General features: G+C 42.0%; 2 protein-coding genes across 3 annotated transcripts; one reads left to right on the top strand and one right to left on the bottom strand.

The window, feature by feature from the left end:
• Window positions 1617-3536, top strand: LOC8063258 (protein LIKE COV 1). Of its 2 annotated transcripts, none has more exons than XM_002442089.2 (6): window positions 1617-1908; window positions 2027-2079; window positions 2189-2298; window positions 2455-2622; window positions 2731-2964; window positions 3118-3536. In XM_002442089.2, the coding sequence occupies exons 1-6, from the start codon at window positions 1735-1737 to the stop codon at window positions 3216-3218; spliced, it is 840 nt and encodes a 279-aa protein (XP_002442134.1). In that variant the 5' UTR covers window positions 1617-1734; the 3' UTR covers window positions 3219-3536. The 2 variants fall into 2 exon arrangements, with proteins under 2 accessions (XP_002442134.1, XP_021301916.1); XM_021446241.1 differs by having other exon boundaries at window positions 1631-1908; window positions 1975-2079; window positions 3118-3485.
• Window positions 3487-7961, bottom strand: LOC8063259 (L-galactose dehydrogenase). The gene is made up of 5 exons (XM_002443138.2): window positions 7715-7961; window positions 7394-7625; window positions 6993-7292; window positions 4675-4803; window positions 3487-3986 (listed from the first exon to the last, which is right to left on the bottom strand). The coding sequence occupies exons 1-5, from the start codon at window positions 7873-7875 to the stop codon at window positions 3855-3857; spliced, it is 954 nt and encodes a 317-aa protein (XP_002443183.1). The 5' UTR covers window positions 7876-7961; the 3' UTR covers window positions 3487-3854.

Here is a 12939-nt window from a genome sequence, read left to right on the forward strand (position 1 = left end):
GCACTACGAACATTTTCATGCATCGACTGAGGTCCACGATATCAAACAAACTCACTGCTTCCATGGCTGGTACTAGTGAGAGTGGATCCTCCACAATGCCCTCGGCATGGGACCCTCCTTTAGGTATACTCTCAATCTATACTTTGCTGTTGTTATGATATATGTTATATTGTTTTATCATGCTCTAGATCATTGTGTTTATATGGTTTACGAACATCCGGTTGTTCTTGCTGCTATGGATTATAATATGATTATGCTTGCTACGATAATACATAATTTAAACATGCTATGTTCACATGTTTTTAATCATGATGGAATGATTAAATTAACAATATATGATAATATCATCGCCATGATAAATTACCTATATGTCATCAGTTTTATGCGGTTATTTTTCTAGATTAAATCAACATGGAAATTGCTTAAATATCTAACATATACTACTCCAAATATATATAGATCGATCACAGGCCAGGGTTGCCAAGAACCTGCGGCACAATGTAACTGGGGAGGAAGCGCCGCCTCATTTCCTGGTTGAAAGCTCAGCGACTATATTTGAGTGACGGTGGGGCTTTGCTCTAGCTAATACCACGAGAGAGAGAGACAGAGTATGAGAGGAATAATATAATCAGGGTTTTCCTTTTCAGTTAGATCTGTCTTTTTATATATAAATTTGATCTGTTATTGGGCATGCGTTGCGAGTTTTCATCAATGTTTGATTTATAATGGCTAAGTCAGATAAATAATTTATAATTTAGGGGTTGCTTTAGGGTATTTTCATAGCAATGATGGGTAATTTGTTTAGAAAATATAGGGCATGTTTGGTACAGCTCACAACAGCTTCATGAGCAGTTGTGATCTGTTTTTTTTTATCAAACACTTATTTCTAAAACAGCTTCATGGGTGAAGCTGTTTTTCTTCTCCTCTCACAAAGACATGAGTTGGAATGGAGCTGCAAAAAGTAGCTTATTGCAGCTCTCTCTCTCATTTCTCTCTCTCGTCTATGCATGAAATAGTTGATGAAGCTATTTTACCAAACACTTTTTCCAAAACAGCTCAGCTTCACCTAAAAAGTTTTTCATGAAGCTATTTTCTAAAAAAACTGCTTTACTAGTGAAGTTGAGTTGTGCCAAACAAGCCCATAATAGATCTAATGGCTATTGATAGCAATGGGGATTAGAGTCCATCCAATTGACGGTCAGATCTTTCTATTTTTTGTAAGAATGTTAAGGATTTTTTTCCTATCACATCTAGTGAGGATTAATGTAGAGACTCCCTTTGGGCATCTAATTAGTAATGGTAAGACAGTAAGATTGGCCCTGCTCAAATTTGGCCCATGCTCTGCCCCTGGTGCCTTGAAGGATCATGATCTCCTTGTGAAATATCAACTCTAAAGCCAAGGGGAAACGGAAGCCACAAATGACGTCAGTTCTTAAGCCAAGCATGGAAACTGTAGATAAACTTGTGATCCATAGCCTAATTTAAGATCTAAGATGATGTGTTTCTCAAACCAAAACGCCCTCAATCGGCACTTTCGTGCAGCTCGATCTCACGTGGCAATTCCTTGCTGCATCAGCAGTTATCAGCAGCTCCACTAGCTAGCGGTCACCGATCCGGCGTTTGCGACGGCGCACTTGGCTTGGCGCAAAAATAGTAGTAGTGCGGTTGGGCCACGCCACGTTCACTGGCAGGGCGCGAGACACGTATCTACGTACTGCTGGATCGGGGAGCGCGATGGCCGGGAGGGAGAGGGACCGGGAGATGCTCCTCCCGGTGGTGGCCGGCGAGCATGTCGCCGGCGACGAGGACGACTCGGAGCCGACCGCTCCCGTCATCATCGCCGGGCCGCCGCCGCCCACGACGTCAGCGCGCGTGCTCCACCTTCACCACCATCCCACCGGCATCGAGGTGCGTTTAATTTAAATAAATAAACAGGAGATCGAGATTTTTTTTCTTATACACACGCGATTTCAGACAGAGGATAGTTGGTTCAAGTGCTGTTGCTGATTTGTCAACCATGGTGCAGGCGTTTTCGAGAGTGATACGGAGCTGGGCATGGAAGAAGTTTATGTCTGGATGGTATAGTGCGCAACCTCGTCCTCGTATGAATGTACACTGTAGTTCTTCGCATTTGCACGTCATCCCCTGAGCCTGAGCCTGGGCACTCTGTCCTGTCGCATGCATGCAGTGTCATCCTGCTCCCGATCGCCATCACCTTCTACACGACATGGTGGTTCATCCGCTTCGTCGACGGCTTCTTCTCGCCCATCTACGTCCATCTCGGGATACATCTCTTCGGTAATAATATAATCAATCGCGTTCTTGATCCAATATAAGAGATTGATGCTGCGATAAGAAATGAACTATGATTGATCGATCGATCGCGTCAGCTAGCGTTCTCTGCTACTATATTGACGATGATGCATGAACACGTTTCATCATCTCTCTGTGCAGGCCTCGGGTTTGTCACCTCCATCAGCTTCATCTTCCTCGTGGGCGTGTTCATGTCGTCGTGGCTGGGCGCCTCCCTCCTCGGCCTCGGCGAGTTCTGCATCAAGAGGATGCCGCTGGTGCGCCACATCTACTCGGCTTCCAAGCAGATCAGCGCCGCAATATCGCCAGGTTAGGTACCAAATTATTATGACATATATATGCTATGCACACGCTGATGGCACGCCGATTATTATTCGTCTCTAATCGATCGTCTTGATGCATGACGGTTTCATTCAGACCAGAGCTCAAGAGCCTTCAAGGAGGTGGTGATCATCCGGCACCCGAGGATCGGCGAGTACGCGCTGGGCTTCATCACGTCCACGGTGGCGCTGCGTGGCGCCGGCGTCCGCGGCGACCAGCAGGACCTTGCCTGCGTCTACGTGCCCACCAACAACCTCTACCTTGGGGACATCTTCCTCATGAGCCGCGCCGACGTCATTATCCCGGACCTCTCCGTCCGGGAGGCCATCGGTAATATATAATAACTAATTAACGGCAGCATCATATCAGTGCATCACCTGTCTTCCTCTCCTCGTGTCGTGCAGTACGAGTTTCTTGATGTGAATGGGGAGAATTGTGTTGCAGAAATTGTTTTCTTGGTCTGAATGGGGAATTTTGTTGCAGAGATTGTTCTTTCAGGTGGCATGTCGGTACCAAAGATCATATCGGCGGTGGAGGGGGCCGTTGGCCTCGGCGACCACGGCTTAGCAATAAAGGATTCCTAGCTCACACTTCTTCCAACTCCTTGACAGTTGACGCTTCCTTCTCATCGTCACAATCTTTGGGTTGCTCTGGGAGGTTCTGTTCAAGGTTCTCGATGTCTTAGATAGATGGCAGGTTTAGACGTGTTCCAATTTTCATCAGCCATACGAAAATACAGTTTTAGTAACTAGCGATCTTTTGTTGTATAAATTCTTTCCTGTGAGTTTTTGTATGAACTGACAAAACATTGTGTCCACAAAGTAAACAGCATAAGTTTGCACTGATACTCATGAGAACAAGTAAATGAAAAACAAATCCATGTTTGGTGCATAATTCAGCAACATCTTGTTTCCCTGTAAATGTGGTGCGCAACCAAATTAACTAGTGTTACTCCACTCCAGATGCATGTGAGACGCTTATTCAGTGATCAGCATCGATCTTTTATTGCTCGTGTCGCCTTCATTCGACACGTCTAAATTACCACAGGACCCAACCATAAAAGCCCAACAGTCCCAATGGCCCCCTTTCATCAATAGCTATACGGCATTGCAAATTCCCAATCAGCAGTCAATGATGCTGCGTGCACAATTGACTAAATCGAACAGCAGTGATACGTCCATCACACTAGCTTCTCAAATCAGACAAGCAGCTTTTGGCCATCAGACTTGTTGGATGCCGCTAGGCCAAGTCAGGTTCTTCACAGGCTCAAGAATTGCTTCAACTTCACGCAGAAGTTCTTCATCAATGCCTGATGTTGACAACTCCAGTGCAGCAGCCACATTCTCCTCCACCTTGTATCAGGGAAACACAAGACGTTATACCAGAAATCACTAGATTGCCATCCTAAATTTCTGTCCCAACAAGCAAACTGAATGATTCTCCATGGTGACACAGCAACCTTTAAATGGGACTGTGAAACCCCAATGCTGGCCTTGTTTTGTAAAGTTTGTACAAGATATGAGAAATGGCTTGGCAATCTTTTGCTCTTCTAGTTTTTCAAAATTTTACAAACATGTACTAAGTACTAACCAACTAACTAAATAGGAACTAGTTTATAGATGTGATTATAAGAAAAATACAGGCCTCAACTAACATGGATATCCTCTATATATTATTACCTTATGAAGGATGAACTGCTCAACACAGTGATAAAACTATGACGACAATGAATCTATTCCAGTATTCCTATTTAATTCAACAAAGAAATATGAAATTTTTTTAGGCCACATGTGATACAGTTCAAGCCAAATATACTAGAGGTCAACAGGAGATCTGCTCAGAGCTCACATTTGGTTTAGATTGTGGAAGCACAGAAATATGATATTCAAAATTCAAGCTTAGATAATAATATTTCTTATAATTTCCTAAACCAACCAGAATATGCTCTAGCAGCTCCAGTTTGAAAATATATTATTTATTCATCAAGCAATAATATGGATATGCTGCATAGAAAGCAAAAGCCCAAAAAATCCAGTCTACCTGTTCTGAAGAGTTCATTCCAACAAGAATTGTCGAGATTTCATTATTCATCAAGCTATACTGCATAGCTAGCTTGGTAATGCTTCTCCCCTTCTTTCTACAGTGATCTGCTGCAGCCCTGCATGCTGACTGATAAACAGGCAATATTATTCTTGTCAAAAAAATTTCTAGCATTGATTGGAACAGTATGTATAACAAACAAACACAAACCAAAAAAAAACTTCAGCAAAATATAGAAGGCGACATGAACATTTGTTATGCCAAACAGAGTTCTCTATTTCCACAGGGATGGTTTATCCTTGAGAGTTCAGTTAAGATATATATTTTGCTTGAGTGTGTGGGTGTGGTATTAAGTTAATGCAATGATACACAACTACCCTGTGGATTCAAGAAAAAAAACATTGTGGTGTCGTGGCACTTGTTTAGTTCCTATGGACTCAGCTTGAATAAATTACACTTATGTATGATTTAGTTTAGGTACTTTAGAATACATTGCTGTGGTGCGGTGGTGTGCATCAACTGTGCACAAAAAATATATGCTATATTGAATTGATGACTTGAGGACGTGATCAACAACTTAAAAACCATGTGGGACATAAGTACTCCCTCTGGCTGTTATTACTTGGAGATTCTTACAGAAAAACTGAACTAACTGCAGACCAATTTGACTCTGAAACATCAATTAATATCGACTAGAGGCAGTATCACAGGAGTTCCCAACATGGCCCATAACAGACATAGGTGGGGGTGCATCAAGAAGCCTGCCCTGGCTCTGCATACAAGGATCAGGTTTGATCCTCTATCCCTCTGCTACCTCTTCCAAAAATAGCTAAGATAGATAAATTAGACTGGATTCATAAGATTATTCAAGTATGGAACAAGATAGGATTTGTTAGCTCCATGTCCTTGCTGTCAGTGTCAAAATCAAGCAATAAGAAAATTATATGATCTTTCATCCTGTTCACTGTTTTCCCATCTGCAGCATGCAGTCGATCCCCCAAAATCATGTCCCATAAACCTAGTTCAAGGAAGTTTGTCAAAGAACAGCCTGCCATCACCCACAGCTACCAGTTTTGATATCTCCTGGGAATATGACAAGCTGTAGATGGTGACAAGGTTGGCCCCAATGCCCCATGTATGGAAATCTCTGAACTAGTAAGGAAACGGGTCGGCACTGGGAAGAAGCTGTATAAGGATCGACTACTCAGCTAGCAGGCAAGAAAGATAGTTCCACTTAACTGATTAATCATCTTACAACAAAAGGACAAATTGTGGCATTGTTGCCTGTTCAGGCTTATTAAGTGGATAGACAAGCTATGTAACTCAATAATAACACTATTGTAAGAAAAGGATAGCTGCAGAGGACTGTCAATAGAGGGTGATAAATCTGTCAAACTATACCAGAAAAGGAGTACATTCCAAGCCAATGGGCATATTATGCAGCATTCGATGCTTTTGCCAAAACAAACAAAAACTTGTTTTCTGGAATTTTTTCCTAAATTTTAAAATCCTATTTTCCGTAAACCAAAAAAATAAGTTTCACTACCCAAAACAACAAAAATTAATGAAAAAACTAAAAATGATTGAAATGGCTCCTAACTTCCTAGTGTCGCTTGTCTTCTGTAATCCATGACCATGAGGCTTTTCTAAAATCATTTCCCAGCCCAATGTTAAGATCCCATAAAAAATCATTGCTTCTCTCTTAGGACACAACCCACCCTAGACCAAGCCCACATTTTCAGTGACAACAATCACCCGTCCCTCCCCTTTTCTGGTACCAGAGAAGGACCTGGACCCTCCCTCCCTCTATCCCTTACACCTTCTCCTTGCACAAGTGCCCCACTCAAAATCTCGTCATCATAGGCCCTTAATTTTTATTTATTCTTCTCATTTGTAGCCATAAGCGCTATATAACCTAAATCCTCAAACTATAAAATAAAAATATGTTTACTTTGCAATCCTTGCAAATTAATGTTGCACCTCTTATTATGAACATTTTCCTTCCCTGTGATTTGATACAATCACCGAAAAATAAATGAATATGAATTGTACCTTTTTCATTTCCTAAGTAGAATTCAGGCATCTATGGAGCTCCAAAAATCCTTTATGGAAAACAAATGCAGAACTAAAAAAATACAGGCCACAAGAAAAAATACAGGTCACCCTAAATATGGGGTTTTTACACTGTCACCATGCCTCTTAGGACAGTAAAAATATTGTGTTTCACAATTCATTATGCAACAGCCATAAAAAATAAAACTGCACTCTCAAAAGCTTGCTGTTCAATCAACAGGCACATAAAAGATTTAAGGATATACCTTAAGTTGTTCTGGTGCAGGGTGCCACTCCGGTGGCCCATTATCTGTTAAAAGACCCATGGAGAGTGGCGAAGCACTGATAACCCCAACACCTTTGCTCTTCAAGTAGGGGAGCAGATCAACAAGGGAGGTGTCATTGATCCCGTAGTGGCAGTAAGATAGAATCAGGTCCACCGAGCCTGGTGCTACCCTGTCGAGGACATAAGGGTAGATGCTGAGGGGCAGCCCGGTGATGCCAATGAAACGTGCCTTCCCACTCTCCTTAATCTTCTGGAGCGCGGGAATTGTCTCATTCACAATCTACATCGAGAATGAGAGTCAGTGTGCCCAGATTCGAGGTTAAAGCTCACTGCACGGAAGCCTGGCAATTCGTCAAACAGGTGGTGGGCGGGGGGCCGGACCTGGTCGAGATGGGTGAACTCGATGTCGTGGGCGTGGAGGATGTCAACGTAGTCCAGCCCCAGCCGGGCGAGGCTCTCGTCTATGCTGCGCGTCACACGGTCGGCGGAGAAGTCGAAACCCTCGTCTTTGTAGCGGCCGCACTTGGTGGCGACGACGACTCGGTCCCGCGGAACGGCCGCGTGGCGGAGGCAATCGCCGAGGACTGACTCCGAGACCGTGCCGCCGTAGTACCTGAGCGCGGGTGGGCGGTCGGATCGGCATCAGTCGGCGGCCGAGGAGAGATGGGAGGGGATAGGAAAGGAGGCGAGGGGTTTTTGTACGGGGAGGTGTCGAAGAAGTTGATGCCGAGGTCGAGCGCGCGGCGGACGGCGGCGCGGGCGGTATCGCGGGGCACGTCCCCGAAAACGTTGCCGAGCGGGGAGGCGCCAAAGCCGACGGCGCTGACTCGGAGGCCCGTACCGCCCAGCTCGCGGAGCTCCATGGCAGGCGACGGATTGGAGGGGCGGCGTCGAGTGGAGTGGATGACTGGATGAGCAACTCCGCGCGACGGAAGGACCCCACCAAAAAGCAAACTGGCTGTCTACATCCACCCACAGTGTTATATCAAATGTTTGGAATATGCTTGGAGTACTAAATATAAGTTATTTATAAAATTAAAAATATAGTTAGAGAGTAATTTACGAGATAAATCTTTTAAATCTAATTAGTTTATAATTAGACACTAATTGTTAACTGTAACAAAATTATTACAATAACTATTAAACTTTAACAGCCTAAACCAAACATACACTATATGTTGCAGGCGATTTAAGTGGGCAACGTATTATATACAACCCAGTTTCATGTGTAACCTATGCAACCACCAATTAAGACCATAGGATCTAGATCCAACGTCTGAGGTTTTTTTCACTTAAACCCCTCCACTTGTGGGTTTAAATCTAACCCGTGTGTATCCAGATGAGAAGATTTAAGTGAAAAAAAACCTCAGACGTTAGATCTAGATCCTGTTGCCTTAATTAATGCTTGCATAGGTTGCACACGAAGCTGGGTTGCACAGGATATGTTCCTGATACGGATTCAAAGAGCACTCGTAAAAGACCAGCTAAATTTTAGTTTTTTTAACTGCTTTAACCTAGCTAAAATTTAGACCTCAACTAAAATTTAACTAAAAAAGCTTTTAGTTTTGAAATTTTAGCTAAGTAAATTTTAGTTAGATGGATCAAATATACCTTAATATACTCCCTCGTTATATCAAAATTAGCTTTTGAGTGTCGATCTGCTTCTTTAAGTACACACGGATAATAGTTAAGATTATGTTCGCTTGGACTTATCTTTTTAGTTATGAAATAGGTCTTGTTTAGTTCACCTAAAAAACCAAAAACTTTTCAAGATTTCCTGTCACATCGAATCTTACGGCACATGCATGATGGAGCACTAAATATAGACGAAAATAAAAACTAATTGCACAGTTTACCTGTAAATTGCGAGATGAATCTTTTAAGCCTAATTACTCCATAATTGGACAATATTTGTCAAATAAAAACAAAAGTGATACAATTCGGAAAACTAAAAAAATTTCGGAACTAAACAAGGCCATAGTGTTTTTTCTCACAACAAATCATCATCAACAACTGCCGAAAGTCAGCCAACCGAACAGTTCTTTAACTATAAATAGTTCCTATATAATGTTTTGTACCCAAACACTTTATTTGAGTATAAATGGATTGATTTTCTAAGGGGTGTTTGGAATTGCTCCATTCTATATTTTTAGTTTCACTCTATGTTTTTGAACCAAACAGCTCTAGGAAAAAAAGGTATTGTCAGTTTGTGGATTAGCATTAGTGGAGCATTTTTAAACACCCATTAAACCATGCAAATAGTTCTTAGTGTCGATATGCTTCATTGCACAAATGGAGAACAAAAATGTTCCTCTGCCGAAGCATAGGCTTGCGATTTGGGTTGCAGCATGGGAAGAGTCGGCGTCAGGGGCTAAATTTTGCAGTGTGTAAACAGCACAAGAGCGCGACGCAGCGGATCTAAACATAGGGGAAACTCTATTGCAATGGAACGAAAAAGGTGACACAACGCTAAAACTAGTCGTTTCTTTTCTTAAAGCACGTGTTCTCACATCCTAAAGTTTAGTCCGTCGGATCGGATGTTTGACATTAATTTGGAGCATAGAATAATTATAAACCTAATTAGTCTATGATTTAATAATATAGTGCTACAGTGAATATGTACTAATGATGGATTAATTAAGCTTAATAGATTTGTCTCGCAAATTAGCCACAGCTCCTGTAATTATTATGTGACATCCGATGTTATACCCCGATATGACATCTTTAACACCTCCTAATTAAACTTTAGTCCATATATGCAAACAACCCCTTTCGTAACTCTAGTGCCGGACTAGATCTTTGATGATTGACAGTATAATTAATTCTTTCAAAACTATCTTAATCGCTAGGTTGGGAATATTCTCTAGTTATTATGATCATATTGGACCATCGGTCTGACCAGTTTAAGACCAAACCAAAGACTATTATAATTGGGTTCAATTTAAAGACAGCTTATACAATTGAACATATAAAAATTGGATGAAGCGGATGGTTTTTACCGAACTGGTGGTACGATGTTTGAACCATCCCGATCGGTGCCGATGACGCGCGCACGTGCGTGTAGCTAATCTGCTGGTAACTAAACCTAGAAGTGGACTGAGATCTACACCTAACCCACACCTATCTAAACGTGCTTTGTTCTATTAATTAGGCCACCTCAATCCACTCCCACGTATATAGAAACTAGTCCACCCCCGACCATATTGATATTTCAGCCCGCACTGCACCAAATTATTGACCAAATTGTGGTTTAAACCCACTAAGAATCCACTCCCACCTACGGTTTATGTTCTGCTCATACCCAAATATGCAAGTTGCTTTTACAAGCTGCCGAGCTAGACATCAACTAATAGTTACACATTGTACAAGCTCAAATCAACTGAACATATCACAAGCTATTGACATATATGAAGGACATGCGTATAAAAATTGAAACTCGTACAAAATTCTGAATCAACTAAACATATCACAAGCTCAAATCAACTTAACATATTACAAAAATTCAAGGCTTCTCCGTCATATTTGGCCTTCATTTTACAAAAATTAATCATTTTATACAAAATACTTCTTCCGCTTCTCTTAATCTCCATGATAAGAAAGACGATAGTACGGAAATAAATGTTCCTAAAAACAAAAACGTAAACAACTGCCACATTCAGCCATTGCAAACACAGGCACACATACATATCAGCCTACACATGCATGCCATGCAGGAACAAAGCTCATTAGCAATAAAGGACTTCTAAAAGACTGCAGGTGTTTCTAAAAGACTGCAGGTGTCTCCTGAAACTATTCACCACCTCTTTTTCGAATGTTTTTATGTTAAATTCTTGTGGTGTGCGGTGACACTATATGATAAATAAGAACAGATCAGTTAAGAAAGCTCAACGAAAAGTCATGTTGGCTCGTTATCCATTGAGCGAGGAAAATTGTCATGTACCGTCTCATTCTCCTAATTCAAAATTGAAAGTTGGACCGCCGAGCAAGTTACTGTTGGAAAATAAACTTTTATCCCAAAAAAATATTTATAACGAACAATTTCTATGCCCGGTTCTTTTTTTATCACTTTTTCTAAACGTCAGGATCTTGAAAATTTGAGTTACTTGAGACGATGAGTTGTCCGTGTGGCACAGCCACGTTGTATTTGTTTATAGTTTATTCATTGCTTGTGTTACAATATATTATTATTTTTGTTGTCCTTGTTTAACTATAGAAAAAGTTGTGAATTGTTAATTGTCTTTGTATCAACGTATATTAGATTTTGTGGGGTTTGTAGTTTTGTCTATCAGGATTTTCATTCCTAGATCCGAAAATTGTATATTATGTCTACAAAAATTACAATGAATTAAAACTATAATTTTAATATAAAATATATGCAATAACCGTTATATGAAAGAAAGTCAGAAGTCAGGTACCTGAATTTTAACAACTCCCATTTTTTATATGCTTTTATTTATTCTTTTTCTTTTTGCTACTCGCTTTTGTTTATTCATCAAGATGGACTAGGACACTTGTTACGGGTAGTGTCAATGTGGCAGACGTTCCGTATTCCACGTAATGGATACACCAGCATATACATTCCGCGTAATGCCAAACTGAATCTTAATCAACCTGAAGCAGTTATCAAACACTTAATAGAAGATACACATCATATAGTCTCATACTCTTTTTGTGGATCTTATTACAAACTAGAAGCTGTATCTTCTCTCGATCTCCAGGTTACGGTGAGCTAACTAGCGGGATGCATGGTGGTCCGACAAACGGTCTGGGTACAAAACATCATCATGAAGGAAAAATGTTAGAAGGATATTGGTAATAGCACTCCTATGTACTTGAGCTAGCGATTGATACTCTCTTGCAAGGACAGCAAATTCTATTTGGTGATGAGAAGCTAGGTTACCTGCAGCAGTCATATATAAGTTTCATCATCTTTTGTCTCTCTGTAATTCTTCTTCGCTGTAATCCCATGTGTCCATGCATGTTCCAAACGAGTCTCACCGAGTTGCAGCACAGACTATCACGATCAGGTGGCGCTGCGGTAGAACTCCGCCAAGTGATGAATGCATTGCAGGTGTGGAGGATGTGGCCTCCTTCTGTCTCTCTGTACATATTCTTGGCTCACCGTTCACATATTGGTGAACACCTAGCGTTGAAAACAACAGCAGGAGGAGAAGAACTGCTTTGCGAGGCAGCATCTTGTATGTTTTATGTCAAACCACGCTATATGCTCACTACGATTCATTTTGGGTTTTAGAATGGAGACGACTGCCCGCCTCCATTATTCCTACCAAGGCCAGCATCCACCGGCCGGCAGTAGGCCCGTCTCGGTTAAACATTGTCGGTGTTTTTCCCCCGGTAGGTCACACCAACGAGTAAAATTTGAATGCGTGCTCCCTTTTCCAGATGGTGATGCAGAAAGACACAAAGATTTATCTTGGTTCGGACAAGAGAAGGCCCTACGTCCAGCGGGAGGAGTGTTTGTATTATTTTGCACCTAAGTGCTTGTACAGGGGTGAATACAAGAGTGATAAGAACTGAGGTGGAGTAAGGTTGCTCTACTTCGTATGACTTGTGTTTCCTCGTCTCGCCCGCCTTGTATCTGCTCCCGGGCCTCTCCTTTTATAGTTCCAAGGAGAGGCCCAGGGTACATGTATAGGCGTCAGAGTAGCGGTCGATAGAGGTATGGCGCGCTGACCTACTCGAGGCCTCCGTACCGGCGTGGCCTCGAGCCGTCTCGTCTTGGTGTCTTGATAATGATTACGCGTGCCCCTGAATCCCGTTCCTGTGCGCCGTCCTGGACTGACTTATGTGTTGCATGCTTGTACGTCGCGGTAGCAGCTACGTCGGAGTGGTTGAAGCGCTGTCATTTGACGCCCGACCCTTCCCTAGGAAGGAAACGTGCCTACTCGAGGGTCGGATGCCATGTA

This window comes from Sorghum bicolor, chromosome 8, assembly GCF_000003195.3.
Source record: "Sorghum bicolor cultivar BTx623 chromosome 8, Sorghum_bicolor_NCBIv3, whole genome shotgun sequence".
Taxonomy (NCBI): Eukaryota; Viridiplantae; Streptophyta; class Magnoliopsida; order Poales; family Poaceae; genus Sorghum; species Sorghum bicolor.